This window comes from Phalacrocorax aristotelis, chromosome 3, assembly GCF_949628215.1.
Source record: "Phalacrocorax aristotelis chromosome 3, bGulAri2.1, whole genome shotgun sequence".
Taxonomy (NCBI): Eukaryota; Metazoa; Chordata; class Aves; order Suliformes; family Phalacrocoracidae; genus Phalacrocorax; species Phalacrocorax aristotelis.
In genome coordinates, this window is record NC_134278.1 from 107,189,826 (window position 1) to 107,212,910 (window position 23,085).

Here is a 23,085-nt window from a genome sequence, read left to right on the forward strand (position 1 = left end):
AGCTTATAAAGTTGATTGCTGATAATTATTTACTATACGCTGGTTTGTGGCATATAATAAAAAGAAAGATGCATAACTCTTACAATACTGGCTTGAAGCAAAGTGCAGGGTAAGAGAGGAGTTAATTTCTTCCTTCATCTCAGTCTATCCTTGCTTAATCTTCTCTGTTGCCGGTTTTCATACATCACTCCTTTCCTGGTAACAGCTGGCACCTACGCAAAGGCAAGTACCTTGACATTGCCCTGATGTGCTCTTTGCATAAATATAGAGAATAACAAGAAAACAAAGACCAGTGAAAGTCGAAAAGCAGAGCCATGACCAAACACATTGTTTGGTGGCTGCAGCCTTGAAATATAAAATGAAATTTCTATCACAAAAAACCCACGAACTTTCTATTTACTCACAGGCTACTTAACAGAACTAAAAGTTCTCTGCACAGAATGTGAGTACGTCTGGAGTTGGCCGTTTCAGCAGGCCAGTTCAGTTGCAGGACTTTCAGGATGTGGCATAACTTTTTTGGTGAAAGAACGATGCTATTATCTTCTAAAGGGTAACACAATCGCCCTTTGAAGCTAATTGGGGGTGATATGCTGACCTATTGAAAGAGCAGAGCACGGCCATATTTAAGGCAACAGATTTTTAAAACTTCTTTATCACTCTTTCTCTAGCATTAATGATCGACAAAAAGTTATTCAGGTAAATATTTTTTACTTACATATGCAAGTTGCTTGTTTGCTTATTCTTAAGCAAAACTAATTTATCTAAGAACAGAACTGCTGGGTGTTTTTCTATTAAACATCTGTTCCCAAATAGCCTAATATCCTTATTTTGCTGATGGAAACTAAGTTTAGAAAGTGCTTTGCCACTGCTTTTTTTTTTTTTTGCCAGCGAAAGTTGTATTTCAAGAGTGATGGTGTTGAAAATCAAGCTGCAATTCTTTTGACAAGAAAACGGCTGATGTGTTTATTGACACTGTAGTTCCTTACACTACAGTTGGTATAGTGTGTTGTTAATGTAAAAAACACTACAATGAACTTAGTATTCCTTAAAGAATTACCAAGCTTACACACTGAAAAAGTACTGAATATGGGCAACAAGATAGCATCCCTTAAAATTTTAGTCTGTTGTGGGGTGGGGGGAGCATTTTAGAAAGATCCAAAGTACACTAACCACATAAGCTGCCCGAATCCCTCTGCTGTCTGTAGCAGCATTAGCTTAAAAACCCCCAAACTCACAAACATTTATGTAGAAGCCTATATAATACAGTAGTTAGCTTAGGTGGCAACTTGGTAGACATGTGCATTCAGCTTCTATTGCAGAAGCGGAAAACTGAATGTGAAAGAAATAAAGACATAGCCCTAAACCTTCTGTGGACATCCAGAAAAATGGATACATTATTTTAATGTTTCAAACTAGTTCTGCAGTACATCCGTGCCCAGTTTGTTGCAAATGTAAGGCCAGGTTTTCCAGTCCTGGACACCCTACACTGGGACAGATTATTAAATATTTGAAAGTGAAGTAGAGGTATAGATTCAAATGAGATGCTAGAGAACAGAGGAAAGAAATCTGCTTTTATGACTTGCTCTGCTTTTGAGTGGGTGCCGATGTTAGGGAAGAATTGGTCAGATGAAAATCGATCCTGTTTAAAATACCAGAATTAATTTTTCTGCCAGCTAGAGTTCCTGAACTAATCTATGTACAGAACACCAGTTTTATTTTTTATGTCCCCTCTTGGATAACGCAGAATGATTGTTTTGGTCTGAAAGTTTCATCACTGCATTTGATTTCTGATGGCAAACTAAATCTTCTGCTATTTAATTTCTTAGCAGCATGACCACCACAAGCTAAAGGGGCTCTAACCAGTTCTAGGTATCTGAAGTTGCTGTGCATGTTCGGAGTCTTGTTGGCATTACTCAGTTATGAAGTCACTGTCTCCATAATGTAGATATTTTAACTTTCTCTGAGCAAAAGGTGAAACTTTTGTACTCTAATGACTTAGGGAAAAAATTATGAATATTTTCAGTAACTAACATCAAAAAATATTATTTTGAACTTGAAACTTCTAATACTGAAGCAAAGAGAAGTTAATACTTACAGGGCAGGAGGGAAAGAAAGGTGACTGATAATAAAGTGCTGATGTATGAAAGACCTTGCATCAGCAGATGTGATACACTGCATGCTTTTTTCATACTACCAAGTGGCATTTTATTTAAGTAGAAAGAAGAAAATGTGTACTTTTAATTCTTGTAATTCAAGAAATACTGTTTCCAAAGAAAGGTACTTTTTCTTAAGAGAACCAGGAATATTGGACTGAATGGTGAGACAGTAACTTTTTTTCAGAGGAAAGCAAAACCCCAAATACCATAATGCTGTCCTCTTACCGTACAAAAGTATGTAGAAAAATGTTACAGAAGAAAAACGTTACATGTGCTGTGTGCACCTACCTGAACAAATAAATTGCTTGTATTAAAAGTGGGGCTTTTTTATATTCTTACTGTAAATGAAATACCTCTCTGATTCCTGTATCTTGAAGAAAGTGGGCCAACTGAGGTGCTGAGCATATGGGTGTGCAGTGTTACACCCATTCCCTGGTGCACCAATACACTGCCATACACTCAGACCTTTTGAGGGCCGTAGTGATTTATCATGGCTGGCTTATGAATGACTGTCAGAAGTGTAGCTACCACCTTTTGCCACACAAATGGACAAGGGTGAGTATTGGTTTTTTGTGGAGAAAAACCCTGGAACTTGAGAAGACCACCACAAACTAGTCAGAGGGGAAACCTGAGGATGAACTGTTTAAATAGGAGCAAGAAATCTCCCCAACTGTTATGATAAGAAAGTTATTTTTAAAAGCCAGTTGCGCTATTTTTGTGGCTGCAGATGCATTGAAACTACAGTAAGAGTGGCATTTCCTAATGGTGCTTGCTAGGAAAAGTCACAATTTGCATGTGAGGTTCTATTCCCAAGTTTCTAATATGAAGGGACAAATACTAGACTCTGCCTGTTTTAGTGTAGTTTGACCTAAGACAACAGCAGACTTGAAGCAGTTTTAACTACACCTTTATATTACAGAAAGAGCAAAACATTCTTATGTTACAACTTCCTGGGTAAATGACTTTCCCTTGGACTTTATTTCCAGTGCTCCCTGGAATAAAAGATAGTAACTAATTTCCTGGCACATGAAACGCAGAGACTGGCAGGAAAGGCTTCTAAAGTAAGACGCTTGCTGTATAGTCGTATTAAAGCTAACGTGACAATTCAGCTATGGTATCATTAAGGCTAACTGTACAAACCAAAATTGAAGTAACATTCCAGGCATGACCGATGACCCCCGGCACGTATAAGAAAGGGAAATAGATGCTCTAAAGCACTTTGAAGAAATGCTGAGAATAAATTCAGACTGCATCTTTAAATACCTTACTAAATGATTCAGAAGTTACTATTCACAATTATTTTTTGTACTGAAAGATACAGTCATACGGCAAATGAACCCTGGATATCTTGGAAATGCAGGGTAATTTAGACTGTTTTTAAAATATCTTTAATCTATAAGTGATAGGATTCTGCCACAACTGCCTTTAAGGAGAGCCTTCCTGACAATTTTTCAATGGTTAAATGGCTCAAAGAAAAGTAATGTAAGTGAATGTGCTGAATTTAGTTTTAGATTATTCTACAAACCTCAAAATTTTCAACAGCTGTTATATATTATTTACATAATATATTGGTCTATTTTTTGACACCTAAAGTAGGCTGGCAGCTGTTAGTCACAAAGCATTTGTGGAAGGAAATCCACTTCCAGCTTACTGGCAGTCACCAAGGATTTTAAAGATCGAATGGACTAAAAATCCTGTCTGTCTTCAATGCCAGTATTTAGCTCTGTTCCTATTTAGACTGAGACAGTCTAACCACTGATGGAATGAAGAAGTCCACTGTCGTATCTGACAACTGGTTTCATGACACTTTTCTTAGTATTTGCTACCATTCTGTGGGTTTCTGTAACAGCTGTACATTGGTATCTATTTTCTATGACCCTTGGGAAAGTCTTTTCTCACACAGGCAGATAATGCTAGACATGTCCCTATACAAGCTTGAGGAGATGGTCATAAAGCAGTCTTCTAGCAGTGAGGAACTGTACTCAGAAAAGCACCATTTTCTTTCTGTTGATGCAAACTGGGTTGTGTGCCTTAGCCTTTAAATAAGGGAAAACTTCATCAAGTATTTGCTCATTGGTCTGTCTGTGTTCTTCAGTATTTTGAGTTCTTTTCTAGTAAAGACATTCTAAAGCACTCAGTGAGAGTATACCAGCAGGCTAGAACTGAACACAGCTGTGTGCAAAAGGGTGGAAGGACCTGACTGGATTTCAGACTAGAGCTGTGAATGCCGTACACAGATTACAGGGAAATCTGAACTGGGGGGAGAGAAAGCAAAGGTGATTAGGTTGAAGGTTTATTGTTGCCTAAGTTCATATATAGTAAAACTCCATCTAGAAAGACAGGGCCTTAGCTTAACCAAACATTTTAAAATCTCCTCTGAATGACTGACTTGGGTTAAACTTGTTTGCTGGACGGGACTAATGAAGTATCAGCCAGGGACGAGAGCAGCAGGATTAAGAATCCGTGTCCTGATTACAGAGTTAGACTGCAGGCTACTGGACCCTGGAATTCAAGCTTTGCTACTGCATGCTTTTCATGGCTGAAAGTCTTTTCATCCATCTTGCCTTTATAAAAAAGGCAGTGCTACTGAACTGATCCTAGGGATTTAGTTCACTTTCACATCTGAAAACCTCTCCCTCTGCCCTTAAGGGGGAAGTGCTAGTTTACACATACAGTGATACTGACAGTGGTTTGACTCTTTCAGATTCAAACTGGAGTTCTAGGAAGGTAGGAATGCTTTGCTGTGCTGCACAGAACATCCCAGGTGGCTTATGTTGCCTTTATTTCAGGGCATGAAATTAGCGATTCTGGCAATTTTGCTGTATGAATGCAAAAGTGGGCACTTCAGACAGATCACAAGGTATCATTTAAGCTTTGGATGTCTTACAAGAACACAATACAGCATGCTCAAATACCAAATGGTATGAAGCATGGTATTTTTATTAACTTCCTCTAAAGTTCAACTAAAAATTTTCTGATTGAAAATCAGACGAGACGGTCAGTAGGCAGAAAGATGATTGAGACAAGACCTAAAGCAATGATTGGAGCATCGCACTAGCACGCGCTAAGGGGGGTGGCAGAAAAAGCAAAACTGGAGAAACATAGTAAAAGGATGGGAAAAGAAGTAAAGAATAGAAATAGTTTATCCAACAAAATAGTTTATCCAAAGTTTTATAAATGAAGATCAGGAACATGCTGTGAAAGTCAGAAGCCACATTAGTAGGTGGAAGAAGATTACCAGAATGCATTGCATGGTTATGGTGTTATACAAATGTGCACCTAGAGATAATGACAAAGAAGTTGTTAGGCTTTAGGAAACCCCTAAATGTGGAGGACAGAGGAAGCAGGGGAGGATCACAGTCTTAAAACAGAGAAAGTTTCACACAAGGTAAAATAAGGATGAGAAGTATGGCCTACTGAACTTAGTAGAGGGCTAGTGAATATTGGTCTGTAACAGTCAGACTCTGCATAGGTCATTCTGTTTTTTGGGGTGGAGATGATCTGTGATTGCACTTAGCTATGGCTCTGCCAACATCGCTAAGGTCCAGAGATCACTCTACATGTACACTGGCTCTCCCCAACGATGAGGCTGGAAGCAAGAAATTCTCTCATAATATACCTTTCCCAAGATCAAGTATCCCTTCTGCCAGGGGATTGCTTGCACGGGTTAATACTTTCTGCAGCTGTCTCCTAAGCCCATTGCTATTTAGGTCTGATAACTAGAACTCTGAGACAACTGAAAAGCCATGCTGACTGGCCATTTAGCCAAAAACTGCAAGCTGAGAGCAGAACACCAAAGACAATAAAAGACAACCCCTTAATCTTACCATGCCTTAAACCAAGATGTGGAAAGACTTAGGATTGAGCAGTCACATTTTGATACTATATACAGCTTGAGCTTGGCAGGTGGCTTATGCAAAACTAAAGCAGAGAAGCACGGCAAATTTGAAGAAAATATAATACAGACTTGAAAGAGGCTGTTCCTCTGAAGCACCAGCTTTATTTAACCAGGTCAGCTCACAATTTCTTCCTTCACATTATATAGTGTCTGACATGGCTTTAAAAAATGCTATTATGACTGAATACTAGGAATGAGAGAAAGGAAAAAGAGCTTGAAATTGAGGAAAGCAAACACCTTAAAGGGAGAACTAGGCAGTGATTAACTTTTTTTTTTCTCCTGAGGCATATTGTAGAAAGTGCACAGGCAGCTTCCTCTCTACCGGCTATATTGACTGTCTTGAAATATCCCTCCTAAAACAGGATTGGGCCTCTCTATAGCTACAAAATGTAGACAATCTTGAAGCACAAGGTTGATTTCTTGTCTTTCAGCTGTTTCCCATTAAGATTGTCCATTTCTGTCTGATAATAACACTGGGCTTCTTTTCTTTTGTGATTGTATAAAGTTTTGAGTGTCTTGATAAGTATGATCCAGCCTCTGTAGTTGTCTTGTCCTGTGACCCAGGTGGTTATTCCTGCTGTAAATTCTATTAATAGCAGTCAAATCAAAGCCACTCCCTTAATAACAAAGCAGATTCCTGCATCTGTGTCCTTCCTGCTAACCTACTAAAGGCAATAGTGCTTAATACAATCTGAAGGTAAAGATGATGATGGCTTTGCACCTAGTATTATCCATAACATTAAACATTACACAAATGTGGATTTTGCAAGTATATATACATACACACATACACATATACATAAAAATAAATTTTACCTTTCTACAAACATATTATAGACAACCATAGTTCTTGATCACAGAGTACAAACTTCTTCACTTTATAGCTGTTCAGTCTACATGTACTGGAGTTATGACCAAGAATAACTCAATGAAACAAGAGTTTATAAATTACTTTGTAAGAGAACTTTTATTTAACAGTAGACACTCTCAGTAAATTAGGTTGAAAGGAGCAACTAATTTCAGCACTAATGGAGCCAAGTACCTGGTGAGTTCATGACTTGACTTCAGTTTCTTCGACTTGAGGTAGTGTATCCCAAACTGGTTGCTGAATGTGTTCCGGTATTTTCTCTATCTTAGTCTAAAAGGAAAGCAAAGCAACCATATATTATACCAACTTGTTAACATCTCACTACCTTGCTTCGTTTAGTCTAGTTTGAGACATTTATCAGATTAAAAATGCCACCTAGTGGCGTTCAAGCAATACAGCCTCTGTATCATTTAATACTTTGGAAAATGTTCCTTCCAAACTACACATGTTGCTGACTTTCTGAAGACATTGGTAGTTATTGGTACTTGCACCAGGACTTAGTCTCATAACAGTTAATAATGTGAGATGGAAACTTACCTTTTTTACTTCCATAGCAACCCCTTCAGGTAGGTTTCGTTGAACATACTCCAAGTAAACTGCAGCAGTACTGCTTGTTAGGTATTTTAACTAAAAGAGAAGTAACATTTTTTTTAATGAACTACTATTATTAATACTTCAAACATAATGCAAAAAAACCCCAAAGTTTTTTGTTTTTTGCCCTAGCTTCTCTAGCTCTTGCTATGGGACCAAACATCTTACAGAAAGGCAGCTTCCAGAATACTGAAGAGAGGCAGTTGAGCTGTACACAACTCTCACGCAAGTATCAAGTAGTCATTTCACTCCACAGAACTGCACATACTGCCTGCGATCATATGCGTTAATTATGACGGAAGTGGTGGATCTTAACACTGCAGGATTTAGATGAAATTAATTACAGGCTATGCAAGAATTACCAGCTTTTCTATACTCTCAAAGCTCAACCTTGTTATAAATCCTGCAACCCCAGAATTCCATTGAACTACTGATTTTCTGGTTTCTCCTGGATGGCAAAAATGGTGCTTATGACCTGTGGGCAGCCATCTGTACTGCCCTAACATCTGGGGACTTAAAGCAAAGTTCCATTTTGCTAGGCACTGCAAATACACAATAAGACACCCAGGAGCCACAAAATGCTGGCAGCAAACCTTCCTTCTAAGAAAGTCAACCGCAGCTGCATTCTAAACTATAGGGAAGTCTGTGTCATCAGCCACAGAGCTAGTGGTTTGTATGTGCTTCCTTTCTTGTATTTCCCACACACAGTTTTAGTTTGCCACATGATGTTGTATACGGCAAAAGTACGGCTGTTCAAAAACATCAGACAGATTCACAAAGAAGAGAATCCTTAGTGACCAGTAATGACAACGATTTAGCTGCATCTTCTTCCCCTCCTGAGAAAAAGCTCCTATCCCACTGATTCTTGGAAACCAAGAGCATAGAACATATAAAGATAACACTCAATTCTACCTTACTTTTTAATAATTCTTTCAGCTCGTAAGATGATGGTCAGAACCAGCCTTTTAATCCAAAATTATATAGGCTTTACCTTCAGAATAACCTGTGTTACATTTGATGTACCTAGGTCAGCTGTCTTCTGATATTCCCTGCACTCTCCTCCCGAGCCCAAGGAAAAAGGAAGTTTGAGTTCATTCCTGAACTAACACCTATTAACATCTTTGCACTGTGCACCCAGAACATACCTTTGTTTTTTAAAACTTCCTTACCTCCAAACACATGTAATGTGTTCTCATTTCATACTGAACTCTGTGCTTCTTGTAAATGTGTACAGATTTTAAGAGTGTCAATCGTTCTATCTTCTGTGGAGGTTTATGTCTGAACAAAGTACAAAAAGAAAATTTCATTTTGTATAAAGGATGCTAATACAAATTACGTGAAAGATTATGCTGAAATCCCTGTTCTTACTTGGCATATACAAGATCTAAATGCCGAACACCGGTACAGTTTATTATTAACCTAGATGGGCATGGTTAATACTTGGGTATTACCCAGCATTAGTTCAGGGAAGCTAGAGCACTGACAACTGTACTGCCAATATCCTTCATGTAGTTACAGTGCAATTCTACTGTGGCAGTGCTGAGTGTAGAACTGCTGCTGCTTTCTCATCACTGTGTGGCCATCTAAAGAGTGTTCAATTTATAAACTGAGAAAAATGGCAGATTATACCTGTTTCTTCTGAAGAAAAGAAAATCCTTCTAAGCACAGAACCTGAATTACAGGAGATGACATAAGAAACATCTGACACCACATCACTCTACAGATCAGTTACTTACACTTTTTCAACAGAGATGCCAAGTTCTTTAGCTGCAAGCACTGCAAAATATTCATAGCTGTCCAACACCGCTTTATCATGGCCTTTAACTAACAGGGACAATCTCTTGTACAGTGTTTCTGGCTCATCTGAAATAGATACCTGCATTTTTAAAGAAAGGACAAGAATTACCACTCCATGTTCTCCTTAATGCATGCACTGCATATTTTCTTAGCCTTTGTGCCCCATTTGTAAAAAAACCACATACTCTTGGCTGCTTATTTTAGTTTATCTGCAAGAGGCAGACAGTATTACCTTGACTGACAGTACTTGCTCTTATCAGGGAAACCAGAAGTGTGAGGAGATACCTAACTTCTGAACATTTGGGTAAAATTTCTTCATCAGAAAAGGAAAGGGAATGCCAGATAAATAAAAGGAGGACAACACTAGCAAAGGCAAGAATGAAACTCATTGTTAAAGCAAGCCTGGAGCAGCAATATTTGTATTTTAAATAGCAGCATGAGATTACCTGAAATTCTCAGACTTCGTTTGGGTAGGGACAGTAACTAGAACATTACGGACAGTAACCACAATTCTCACTTTCCTAAGTCAGTTATAAGGCTACTTTAAACATAGTGGGCTTCCCCAGGTGTATTATCCTTTATGTTTGTCCAGGTACAAGTTTATGAGTTTCAGTTAGAGCTTCAATTTCTTCTGATGGCCTGGGCTCACTGATCATCTGAAAAGCCCTGATGTGTCCAGGAAGCACCGACTGTCCCATAGGTCTACTCCCAGGCAGTTTAGCACAGTAAATCCAGCATGTACGAGAGATGGCAGGAAGTCTGGGTCTGCACTGTAGATCTAATACTGCCTACAAAATTTTGGTTTGCTTGCACGTATTATACAGATTGAGCATGCGCTTCCCAAGTCCTAGGTAAAATCCAGGCATTCAGATTCTAAAAGCAAGATATGTACCACATGCCTTCATGAACTTCCCACCTCATCAGCCCTGGGCTCCCAGCTTCCAAGCCAGTGACAAAGGCCTTGGGCTAGCTAAGCTGTTGCAGGCACTGAACTGAATGTGGCCAAAAAGCTGGTATTTCATAGAGTTACAGCTGGAGGGAAGTGACTAAGAGACAACTGCAAGCTACATAAACCTTGCTGGAAAAAAAAACCTGACCTCAAATACCAATAATCTAAATTTGTTTCCTTCTCTACCGCAAATTTGACATCATTAAGAGAGAACTTCAAAAAGCTGCAATAGAGGATTTCAAGTTTTTCTGTACACCCTCTTTGTTACTAAGATAACATACAAAACCCCATTCTGTGAAACGCTTACCAAAGGATTAGTCCTGGGCTCCTGTGTATCAACATGGGATCCAGCCAGCCGCACTCCCATCAAGTCGGAGCATCTAGAAATGTGGTAACGGGTAAAGCATAAAATAGGTTGTTAAAGTTGATTTTTTTAGGGAGTGTGGAAGAGAAATGGAAAGAAGAAGGGCCTTTTATACTTACGGAGGAAAACACCGCTTTTGCGTAATTCTGCTTGCATAATTGACAGGAAAAACTGATCCCTGTATAAAACAAATAGGTTATGGGTTGTTTCCCACCCCCCCCGACCAGAAAATAGCCAGTTAGCGCAGGTTTATTAAAGGTTACTTTTTTGCACGCCAGAGCATAACGCACTCCTAGACATTGAACTGCCAAACTAGAAAGTTTGCTGTATCAGAAAACACAGGAAAACAGGAGCATCGAAATGTATTTTAGTATACAATAGCACCTAAAAAAAGGAACGTATTAAGGGAACAATGTAACTGTGCACCTGTTATTAACTAGACACCTGAACAGCAATCACAAAGCATTCTTTTAGCAGAAAAATTTATTTTGTGTGGCATCAGGTACCATTTCTGTATATGATAATATTTTCTCTTCAGTTTTGCTTTCTTAGTACAACACCTGTCAGTTTCATCATGAGACAAGCCTAAGCAGGACTTGCTGTTGTGAAAGCAATTGAAAACAACATCAAATAAATGCAAAAATTCAACCTCTTAATTTAACTTGAAATTTCCTATTTTTTTCAGCAAAAAATTCCTTGTGATTTTGAACACTTGTTCTTTTTAAGGTAACATTTAAGAGAAATGCTTCTAATGAGTAAATGAACCGTATTTAAAAGACAACATATTTTTTCCATGTTAAAAAGGGAATACAACTGTTAATCGAGGTGTAACATCACTGTCTTTCACACTAGAGTAATTGCTCCCTTCTGAACATTATGTGGCTTCTAGCTTACTTCCACTAATTCTCAATCTGGCAAAGTTTTAGACTACTTGAGTGAAGGTTAAAAAAAAAAAAAGGAACCAGAACTCTCACTTGCTTAAGAGAAACTCAGGGCTGGAGCAGAATACTTAAGCAAAATTAGCTACTTATCCAGCCCCTTGATACTCCTATTTAACAGGTGCTGGAGTCATAACTTTAAGAACGAAGACAGATACCCCACACATCAGTTATGTAGGTGACTGTATAATAAAAACATCAGAAAACAGCCAGAATTGACATTTTTCCAGGTAATCTTAATGTAGTCACTCATGCATAAGCATAATTAACTATATTATGCTATTAGCTCCCTGTCTCCAGTATGCGTTACATATTAACAGTAGATCAGCAGTGAATGATGCTGTTTTCTGAAGTAATTCTGCCTCATTCGTTATTTATCCTCCAAATTCTGCATCCAATAAGAGGACTGCAGGGAGAGGCAGGAGAGTTTCCTGTTTACAAAGCTGACTGTTGTTTGGAGAGCACAGCTGAATGCCTTGCCTTAGGCCTTTCAAATCCAGATGTTCACAGAGGAGCACTGGTGTTTCATTCTTAAGTGCATGACACAATAAGCAGCTTTCCACTGTAGTTAATGACCATTCAGAATGTTCAAAAGTTCATGTTGGGAACTACTTGAGCATTAATACCTAAAATTAAAAAACAGATCTGATAAAATTACCTGATCTTTCACCTCAATTCTCTATCTCTAAAGTCAGAACACTGCCTCCCTTTCATTCAATACAAACTGATGATGTTAGTGCACTAACATCATCACCTGACATCGCTTCAGGGAGCAGACAGGACCATGAGCATAAGGCTGTATTCAGTGCAGGGCTCAAAACACGTGTGCACATGTATGGCACAGAATCTGACCCCAGATGACAAATGTAAGACTGCTGCCTGGAATTGTAACTAAAAGTTGTATCCGCTTTTGGGTTTTTTGTGTGTACAGTCTCTGCTATGTATTCTTCTTCTTCTAACTGCTTGACCTTGTAATATAGATTTATTATTTGCATGCAAAGATATATACATTCATCGCATATTGTGTTATGTGGTTTTGGATATAATCATTTCAGACTTCATGTAGTAAAGATGAATAAAACAAAACATGATGAAACACTAGAGTTCTATCTGACATGCTAAGCTCCACAGCCTTTAAAATATTCTATGATTATGCATATTATTTGCACCACATGCTGTCTCCTGTTGCTACTAATTATGCAGGTATGCATCGAGTAAAAAGTTTTTGTAAAATAAAACTAAAGGTGCTCTGTGCAAATTTTGATAAAATGAGACGTAGAGTACCCCGGGTAAAGAAAGATGGAATTCAGCAGGCAGTAAAGTATATTTTAACAGCTTCCTTCATTCTCTATTTTAAATATGCTTCATGCGCTTTTGCTAATGGCTGTCATAGAAGTTGGAAAAGACAGACCGCAACATACAGAGTTCAATCTCCTGTGTGAACCAAGGCCTTTCACAAAGTAAAATTACCCCTCTCCTAATGCAAAATAGTCTTAATTTTGTTTGGTTGAGACATCCTGATGTACTCAGAACACAGATGTCTGGAACGTGAGCCAGTCTAGAATACAGCCATATAGTGGAGAAGAGTTTAGGGCTTCGGAAAGTGAACAGGAAACTCCCAACATCAAATTTTCTTAACTTGAGAGAAGGCAATCACTCTTCAGAAGTCAAAACCAGCACAAGGCATCCGTAGTGTAAAAGGTTTTCCTAATTTTTTTTTACGTGATAACATCAAGATTTGAAACAGGCCTCCAAATCCCAGTCATCTACTCTTCATCACCCCTTACACCCAGAGTAACCGCCGCACAAACAAGACTGCAAGAAAGGCTTCTGAGGACCGATGACGGCGGCCAGAGACACATTCCCACGCTGTAAAACCCCAACCCTCCCGCAGCCGAAAGGAAGCCACCTGGGATCTCCCCAGCCCGCGGGAGCCCACGGAAGAGGGCAGGCCGACTCCAGTACAGCTAGAGGAGAGACGCTGCCCCAGCTCCCTTTTACCTCTCCCCTCAGAAGTGAAGATGCCGCAGGAAAGGAGGAGGAGAACGAGAACGGAGCTCGCCAGTCTCCTCTCCCGCCACACACCCCACCTGACAGAGCCGCCGCCATAGGGACCCCGCCGCCATCTTGTCTCCGCCCCAACCCGCCAACCATAGCGGGAGGCCCGGAAGGAGAAGAACGGCCTCATCCGCCTGCTCCTCCCGAAGGCGACCGAGGAGCGCCCCCGCCGCCATGGCGGAGCAAGGGCCTCTCGCCGAGGCGGAGGCACCGGGGGTGGAGAGGCGAGTTGGGAGCTCGTATGGCGCTGGACGGCGCCATACGAGCTTCCAAGTTCGTCTCCCCACCCCCGTCCCCACCTCCCCCGAGGGTTGCCCGAGTGAAGGAATGGCGCGGCAACGGCTCTCCTGAGCTCCGCCGGCGCCCCAACCGCTTCCCCTCAACGGTCGCCCCCCGTTCCCCTCACACAGGCTTCTCCGTCCTCTTTTCCAGGAGAAAACGTTTCCTTCCTCCACTGCCGGAGGGAAGAAAGCGGGAATTGCTCATTTCTCCGACCCCGAGGCAAGTGGTGTTCTTTTTCTTTCTTTTTTGCTGAAGGCGAGAGGTAAAAGGAGGCTTCTCCCGCCTTTTCCCCCTTTCTGAGAACGCTTTTTACCACAACTCTCTCTTACCAAGAATACTCATGTCCACCCAATGTATAGAGGTGAATACTTTTTTTACTCCTCCCCCCAACGATTCAGGAATCCTTTGAAAAACAATTACACGTGAACATAGTTTTCAAACTCCTCCCCCTCAAAAATAAAAACAATAAAGTATACAGCCTGTTAGCAAACCCCACCAACTATATTTCAACCAAGTATAAAAATGACTGGAAATGTCATATAAACCCGTTTCTTTTTTACACATATAAATAGCACTTAATACTGTAACAGAGGTTCTGATCAGTCCAAATATTTAAAGGGGAGGGAATAAACAAGTACTAATCCATGCCACTAAGCCATCCTAATACACAAATCCAGGTAGGCAGTAACTTGAAATTAAGCTATGCGCAAGTCAAATGCTAACAGCAGGAACCTGAAAACAGCATAGATCAGAAAGGTATATTTTTTATTTTACTTCCTCTGCCACCTAAAATTACAGTCTGCTTTTTTACACTAAAGCACCTAAAATATTTACAACCATCTGCTAATAAAATAACAGTTAAATATTGAAAATAAGATCTTTCTCATAAAATATGTTTTCTATATGTACAGATTTTATCAAAGAGGACTAAGTTCAATAGTGAACAGTTTTCCATCATCAACCATCAGCAAGAAAACAACTTTTTGGAAATAAACCTACATCCAACGTATGTACAAATAGGGAGAACAGCATGTTTAACATCAGCCAATGCAACACTGAATAATAATGAAGTCAATGTCTGAGGCCTAAATCATGTACTGCTTAAGAAATGTGCACTTCTTTTTCCTTTACGAATAACTTCTTTGGTTATTGTTCTGTTATCTTTTTGGCTGTACAATAAAACAGCACCTGATTAATGTTATAGAACCAGGCGTATGTATGTATATATATATATTTATATATACTAGGTTTAGCACAGATACCTGTCCCATTGTTGCTTGAAAAGTTCCACTGCAAATTCTTCAATATAGAGCTGCTCTTCAGAATCAGGCCCACAAGTTCCTACTATATTTCACTCTTGTTCTTCAAGCAGAACTCTCACTGACTTAAATTACCGCTTTGCTTAAACACGCAATTTTTTTCCACCATTAAAAGGGGAATCTGAAAACATGTTTCCATTTTCCAGTGTAGCAGCCTTTCTCAGAAAGGTCCTTAAAAGTTCAAAATGATACAAGTTTGGAAGAGAAAGAGTAGACTCTGCCCCGTTGTTTGTAAGACAGGCTCCTAAAAGCCAATATAAGTTACTGCTCACAAAAAGCCTCCACTTTGCAAACAACTGAGTCTTGCACAAGCTACAAAATTTATGATTAGTGGATCTAGTTGGCAGCACACAGCTGAAAGCCCAGTCTGTTGAACCTGGGTTCCATGGCCCCTGTAAAAGTAGCATGGCACAGCACAGACAGGAACTGCTGGGAAGCATGCTGCCTGGCAGTTCGGGAAAGAAAATGTGGCTGCTGCCTGGTCTCCTGAAATGCACAGGTTTAGGTAATTGAGAACATCATCCCTTATGCAGCAGAGGGAGTGAAATTCCACCCGCTGGTCAACACCAACTAAAAAAAAAAAAACAACCCACCCTGGAACAACCCCCAAAAAACACTAAAACAAACCACGTACGCACGAACTTCACTAACCTGAAACTAAGAAGTGACTTCCATTCTCCTGAAGGGTTGTTCTTTAGTATCAGAACATTCGACCCTAAGTAGAAACTTCAGGTCATTTGGCTTCATGTATTTGGCTTTGACAGAGAAGGCACCTCTCTGCCAAGGAGTCCCGCTGGCTTTGAACTTGTGTGGTCTGGTACTCCTATACAAAAGTGCCATGGTTTACCCTCATTTTGCATAGTTATACAAAGAAGAAAGACAGTAGAAAATAAGATCTACCATCTCTCAGATTCCACTTAAGATGTTAGGAATGTGGCAAAAAAACCCCAACGAAACAAAATGCAACCCATAAAAAACACCAAACAACCCTGAAATCTGGAAGATCTGAAATCAGTCTTATAAAACATTTTATAAAGTTAGCAATACTCTTCTACTGTGCAAAATTCACAAGAAAATCAGTGCTGCTACCTGTGAAAGCTCTAAAATCAGTATTCATATGCTGTAGTTAGAAGTCCACTCAGCCTAACCCCAATTCTTCCTTAATTCTTTAATGCTGCAAGGTACAATTCCTTTGAGATCCTATTCACTTAGAGAACCAAATCTAATTTATATAAATGGTGTTAGATATCCAGCATGTAGATCTGAACCTAAGGGCGGAGAATTGGTAATTAAACAGCAACATCAACTCACCTTTGGAGTACATTTTAGTAAATAAACAACATTTGAGTTTGATGGAATGAGGGGGACTGAAAATGGCAAGAAGAATAGACAATAACATTTCGCACCTACCAGTAATAACTAACATGTGCTGAAGGCATATATTCCCTCAGTCTCTGTTCCACGGGCAGGAACGTGTCCCTGCATTGGCCTGGTGAGAGAGCAAGCTCCTGCATTGCTTGAGCATACACTCTCCTAAAACCACTGCAATGGCTATTCAACAGTGTGATTTATTGTCACAGCAAAAATATATTTCCAGTGCAATCTGATTACCAAGGCAGTGTTCCTGATTCAGTGTTTCCATCAGATGATGTGAGCCACAGTATGATGATCTTCTTTCTTCAACCCTTGAATTAGGTAATTTTAAAATCAGCAGATCAAAACCTTGCTAAAATGGAAGCTCTAAAACATACAGTATAACCAATGCTTTTACGAACTGCCTAACATGTATGCATTAAGGCAAGACAGAACTGAAAAAGTACTGCAATACTACAGATGATATAGTCACTCCCATAATTATTTCACAGTTAATCAGATTTTTTTTTCCTTCCACCTCCCTTAAAATGACAGCGCAAAGACAAAGAATGTAATCATCTCCTTAACAGAGATGACAGTCTCTAGAAGATGCTGGAAGAGATCCAAGTACAGGCAAAAAAAAAAAGTTCCATCAGAAGCACGTGAAGATTATTCTTGTAACTGGGCTAAAATGGAACTTGGAAGAGTTAAAGACTAAAGATCCTACCTGATTGTCTGGAAGGAAGTGACAGCAGAACCATGAACTTTTGTGATTAAATCTGGTAGTCACCTGGTAGTAATCCATATTAAATCTGGCCTTGGAAGTTATCAGCAAAATAAGCTCAGATAAAAACAACTTGTAAGAATATTTGTACCAATTATTTATTTTTCCCCCCAAAACACAAATTAATTAAAAAAAGGGAAAAAAGCAATTTCTTTTTTGTCTAGACCTGGATAAAAGAATTATCATTTTCAACAGGTAGTTTACAATCAGTGGGGAATAAACAAGCAGTCCAGGCTTCCTGACTGATCCGTTCAGGGTGTGCTCAGTAGCTGTCTTTATCAAACAACTTTATTTACAACTCAGCATCATCCTGCAGTAGATCTGCATCTTCATCATCCAACAAAAGGTCAGCATCCATTACTTCATTCTCTTCCATGACATCACCCAGCTCCTGAACAACATCGTCATCAATGTCACCGACATTTTCAACATGTTTAACCAAACTCATGTGATCCAAAGGGATCAAACTATGCCCAACTGGCCCAGTAGTTCTCGCAATAGTGGCTGCCATTTCTGCTGCCACAGCAGCTTTCTGAGCCTTCTGCCTTTGCTGTTCTTCTTGTTGTCTGTGAGTCTTCATATGAGCATTGCGGCTTTTGATTTTGAAAAACACCCTAAGGTTTAAAGGGAAAAAAAAAAAAATCAGTTAAAAATGCATTGCTTTTGATGAAGTGAGCCAAAAAAGACTCAACAACCTATCAGTACATTTGCTTCCTTGTCCTGAAATAGAAGTCAGTGAAGTCTGCAATGCCATGGTGAGAATTTCAGGGACAGACTATCAGATTTATACATCCTGACAGTATCAAAATGGCCTACTCTGACTCTACGGGAGGTATTTTGTAGCTCCCACATTTGCTTCAGCATCTATGCACATTCTAATTCTCCCCGTACTTAGTTTCACAACAGTCTTGCACAAGAGGGAGCAAGTCAAGGAATCCCACATTAGGATGGACAAACTCAAGCACAGAAACACAGAACAAGTTGCCCACTGTCACATGCAAGTCTGTGATGAAGCAGGAAGCCAGACTGTCAGATGTAGAAATTCTAGCAGGTAAATGGATTCAGGAATATTGGAGTAAATACTGCAGGGGAAGCATCCAAAATGTCACGCGAACCAACCTCTGAAGGTTTTGGTAGGAGGACACGTCCTCTACAGGGCAACTTCTTTTGAGACCATCAGAGCAAAAGAAAGAGTTTGTCACAACACACTTCATCTGGAATATAAATAGGCAAATGTGATGCGACACTGCATACAGTCATATTCACTTACTTGCCACACTCCTTGCAAGGAAAAATTGTTGTTGGGTCGGTCTCACCGCTTGTTGTGCTGTGGGCAGGTGAACTCTTGATGGAGCAGTATCCGCTCTGCGTACCAGATTTCTGCTTAGTGCCTGGAATGGTGCATCGTGTTTTTGTCACCTGATTCGTACCACCATGAATGCGAGCATGGCCGTTGAGTGCTTGTCGGGAACTGAACACCTGATAGGGAGTAAAAAAAGATAATATGCACAATCTACCTAGTCAAATGCTGCTTACTCTCAGTTATATCCCTCTACAGTTAAAGAAACTTAGTCATAATAAAACAAACCAGTGAGCTATCCTATTATTACACTTGTAAAACAAAAAGGTAATCAGGGCTGTTACCATATAGTATTGCTAATTGACACAATGTCTCAGGATTCAATTTTATGTACAGGTCAGCATACTGTCAATATTTTATGAGGTGGGAATTAAAAGCAGACAAAATGATTTTTCCAAAGATATTAATGAGATATCATGGGCCAGGAAGAGTCTAGAACCCTGATTTCCAAAATCACAATTCACTAGTATACACCGCACCCCGCCCCTGCTATTAAAGATACCAGACACACGTACAGCGCCACAGTTTGGCATTTCACAGATGAAGGAGGACGAAGAAAGTGAAAGACTCTGAAGGGCAGGCAGATCTATAGGTCCAACAAGAGGGATAGCTGGTGGGTCAGGAGACTTCTGCATTTCCCTTTCTTCCTTTCTGTCTTCTTCAATCTCCTCATCTTCCTCTAACACTTCGTCTTCTCCACTTGTCTGAAATAGACGGTGCATTTAAGAAATACTAGAAGTATGGTCAAGACAGACAGTACTGGATAGTAGGACATAGTCAGTACCAGAACAGCATGCTGTTTAGTCAAAGCCTGCTTCCAGGTTTCAGTATTTCTTCCCATCCTGAATGAACTTCTGATCTTGCTGGATCTACCACCCCTTAATGGACAAGCTACAGCTCATGAAGCTTCACTGCAGCACTCAAACCACCCTTCATCTGTATTACAGAGCCGTGACTCCAAGAATCTACAGGTGCCAAGGTGCAATACTCTCCCCCAGCTGTTAGAATGGTGATCTACACTATCTTCACAGACAAATTAAATTACTTATTGAAAAACAACCAAAACCAAACAAACCCCCCAAAACCCTGCCAAACCCCACATTCTCTTAAGACTACCTGGACTACCCATAACGCAGACCTTGCACACAAAGAATTGCATTGCCAGTCTGCATAAATCGTATTTGTACTAGAGCAGCCTTTAGGAGCACACACAGACACAGGCACAGGAATAATTTACAGCGGTTTACCTGCTTCATCAGTAGCAAAAACCGTAATTGCTGAACTAGAGTTAGATAATGCACTAGTCAAAACACTTTTATCCCATTACAGTCCAGGAACACAAAATCTTGGTGTAACTGAGATCACTGAAGGCTCATGAAGAACGTAATTTAGAATTACGGAATAATTTCAGTCGGAAGAGATCTATGTCATCTAGTTCAACTTCCTCCTCAAAACTGGATGAACATAAAAATTATCAAGTGTTAAACTTTCTCATATTCTTTTAGACTTACCAGGCATTCCTCTCTTTTCTTCTCTAAACGTGTTCTGTGTTTCCGTCCCAAACGCAAGATCTTCTTCCAGGTATAATAGTATTCCACACATTGTGCAACCGTCTTGGACTTAACCTGTAGTTAAGTAATTGCAGAAAATAGTCCAATCTCAGTTTTTTGCTTTCATTCAACACAATTTTAATATATTCCGAGAGACGGGCTTTATTTCTCAAACATTCAAATGGAGAAAAAAAGACAGTTTGACTACAACAGGAATACTCTTGTAGAATAATTTTTTTTAGTTACTGTTTTTCAGTCAAATTTGTGTTGACTACTTCAGCTTCAGTACATTTCTCCGGGATTCCCTAGGCTTTAGTCAGAAAGTGACTGAGAATAGATTTTTGTAGCACAAATGTACAATACCACTGAGAAATCTAGGAATAAAGTCTTGGTTCCCCTAAACCCAAATGTTCTTCAACATTTGAGCTAAAAAGTAAGGTATTCTTCCCTGAGATGTATACACATTGTCTTTTCTGCCTTGTGGCAGAACATGAAAACTAAGCCCAAATGCGTTCTCTCTTTGTTAACAGGTTTCAACCCTTCCTGGTGCAAGGCTCAACACCAGTGACTCAGGTACCTTTTAACAAACTGCCAGAGAACACAGAGATGATAGCGGTGCACTGTACTTGTCCCACACATGGAGTGCCATGACTTGGGATTCCAGGGTGGAAACTTTTACACATAATAACGAAAGGAACGGGTTTTATTTATTTATTTTTAACTCGTTTTTACTGGTGCTGCAGTTGCATGCATAGGTACACCGAATGGAATATACCACTCCTAACGGTGTTCTTGTAACCACTGCTGGCTCCATGACTGAAATGACCTTGTCTGGCATTGGAGAGAAAATGAAGGGGAACAGAATGCAGCAAACAGGAAAAAAAACAATTGACAGAACAGAAATAACCTTACCATTTTCTGTACAAATATGAAATCTTTGCTGTAGGTGGACAATGCCTCTTTGAACAGCCTCCTTTCGTGATGCGTCCATTTGTCAGAGCCTTATAAAAAAAAAAAGAGTGAACTTATTATAAATGATTAAAAACCCACCAGCTTTGTGTTGATGTAGTAGCTGAAAACAAAAACTGGGCAACCTCAAGCACATGCAAGTGATTGCTGCTACCCAAATACAGGCATGGCTCTACTGACTTGAGACCTCGAGTCTGTCTAACCCGTATTTGGTCTCCAGCAGCGGTCACGGGCAGTTGCCTAGGAAACAGTAAGATCAGGGCAAGCAAACACAATGCCTCTCCCTAATTTTTCCTAACCTCTGACCACTTTCGGCACAGGGGATTTCCTGAGTCTGTTGCAACTTGCTTGTTTAGTAACTATCCTTGTGAACACCGACCCACTCTTCCTTGCAACCAGTTAAAATTCTTGTACCCCAAACATCCTTTACTGAAGAGCTTCACAGACGAGTAAGACCCTCCGCACGAAGAACCACCTCCTTTTCTTTGTTTCCTGGCTCCCAGTAGCTTCACCAGATGACCCTTCATTCTTCAATTTTAACTACCATCTCGATGCAGTTCAGGATTGCATGTCCTTTCTGTCACTCCCACACCTTTAGTCATTACTGCTGTCCCTCTCTGAACCTTCTTCAGTACTAAAACATTCTTATAGAGACAAAGGGACCAGAAGGGGACATAATAGTCAACATATTCATATATATTCAATGATCTTAGGAATCTGGAGAGCTCCCAGTTGACTGAAAGCTGGCAAACGTTGTCCCAATCATCAAGAAGGGCAACAGGGATGACCCTGGTAACTATAGGCCCATCAGTCTCAATTCTGTGCCTACTAAAATTATGAAGAAGAATATTCTGGGAGTTATTGAAAAACATATGAAGGACAACACAGTCATTGGTCCCAGCCACCACGGGTTCACGAGGGGAAAGTCCTGCCTAACAAACTGATTTCCTTCTATGACAAGGTTACCCACCTAGCTAACCAAGGATAGCCAGCTGATGTGATCTTTTTGGATTTCAGTAAAGCTTTCAATACTGTCTCTCACGGTATCCTCCTGGTCAAAATGCCAGCATACAGCTGGATAAACACATAATGCAGTGAGTGAGCAATTGGCTGATGGGTCGGGCTCAAAGGGTTACAGTACATGGGGTTACACTGGGCTGGCGACCAGTCACTGGTGGGTTCCACAGGGATCCATCTTGGGGCCAGTACTCTTTCATCTCTTTGTAAATGACTTGGATGCAGGACTTGAAGGAATACTAATTAAGTTTGCTGATGACACAAAATTGGGAGGAGCTGTTGACACTCTCAAGGGCAGAGAGGCCCTGCAAAGGGGTCTGGACAGACTGGAGAGCCGGGCAATCACCAACTGTATGAAGTTTAACAAGAGCAAGTGCCAGATTTTACACTTGGGGCATGGCAACTCTGGATGTACATACAGACTGGGGAATGAGAGGCTGGAGAGCAGCTCTGCAGAGAGAGACCTGGGGGTTATGGTCAATGGCAAGTTGAACATGAGCCAACAGTGTGCCCTGGGAGCCAATGGCGCCAAAGGCGTCCTGGGCTGTATCAAGCACTGAGTTGCTAGCCTGTCAAGGGAGGTGATTGTCCCACTCTGCTCTGCACTGTTGCAGCCTCACCTCAAGTACTGTGTGTGATTTTGGGTGCCACAGTACATTAAGGATATAAAGCTACTAGAGAGTGTCCAGAGAAGGGCCACGAAGTTGGTGAAGAGTTTAGAGGAGAAACCGTATGAGGAGCGGCTCAAGTCACTTGGTTTGTTCAGCCTGGAGAAGAGGAGACTGAGAGCAGACCTCATCACAGTCTGCAGCTTCCTCACAAGGGGAGGCGG

General features: G+C 40.3%; 2 protein-coding genes across 7 annotated transcripts in view; both read right to left on the bottom strand.

Annotated features, from left to right (window-relative positions):
* MRPS10 (mitochondrial ribosomal protein S10) lies at positions 1 to 13,911 on the bottom strand. Of its 5 annotated transcripts, none has more exons than XM_075088995.1 (8): positions 13,652 to 13,910; positions 10,743 to 10,801; positions 10,567 to 10,639; positions 9,250 to 9,389; positions 8,683 to 8,791; positions 7,460 to 7,549; positions 7,097 to 7,192; positions 1 to 212 (listed from the first exon to the last, which is right to left on the bottom strand). In XM_075088995.1, the coding sequence occupies exons 1-7, from the start codon at positions 13,793 to 13,795 to the stop codon at positions 7,106 to 7,108; spliced, it is 702 nt and encodes a 233-aa protein (XP_074945096.1). In that variant the 5' UTR covers positions 13,796 to 13,910; the 3' UTR covers positions 1 to 212; positions 7,097 to 7,105. The 5 variants fall into 5 exon arrangements, with proteins under 5 accessions (XP_074945096.1, XP_074945098.1, XP_074945095.1 ...); XM_075088997.1 differs by having other exon boundaries at positions 13,563 to 13,703; XM_075088994.1 differs by lacking the exon at positions 1 to 212 and adding an exon at positions 6,627 to 6,716.
* Positions 13,912 to 14,647: 736 nt separating this feature from the next.
* TRERF1 (transcriptional regulating factor 1) overlaps positions 14,648 to 23,085 on the bottom strand; it is a 105,190-nt gene continuing 96,752 nt past the window's right edge. For both annotated transcript variants that reach the window (XM_075088992.1, XM_075088993.1), the window contains 5 exons: positions 21,180 to 21,268; positions 20,229 to 20,342; positions 19,233 to 19,421; positions 18,628 to 18,836; positions 14,648 to 17,971 (listed from right to left, as the gene is read on the bottom strand). In XM_075088992.1, coding sequence (XP_074945093.1) covers positions 17,650 to 17,971; positions 18,628 to 18,836; positions 19,233 to 19,421; positions 20,229 to 20,342; positions 21,180 to 21,268 — 923 coding nt within the window. In that variant the 3' untranslated portion in view covers positions 14,648 to 17,649. The remainder of the gene's footprint in view (positions 17,972 to 18,627; positions 18,837 to 19,232; positions 19,422 to 20,228; positions 20,343 to 21,179; positions 21,269 to 23,085) is intronic.

Bases quoted from the DNA above. Each gene is read 5' to 3' on its own strand.
- MRPS10 (XM_075088995.1), bottom strand. From the start codon at position 13,795: ATGGCGGCGGGGGCGCTCCTCGGTCGCCTTCGGGAGGAGCAGGCGGAT. The intron at 9,390-10,566 runs GTAAGCGTTTCA...TTAAAAATGCAG, and splicing joins AGCCCAGGACTAATCCTTTG to GTATCTATTTCAGATGAGCC. The intron at 7,193-7,459 runs GTAAGTTTCCAT...CTTTCCTTTTAG, and splicing joins TTGCTATGGAAGTAAAAAAG to ACTAAGATAGAGAAAATACC.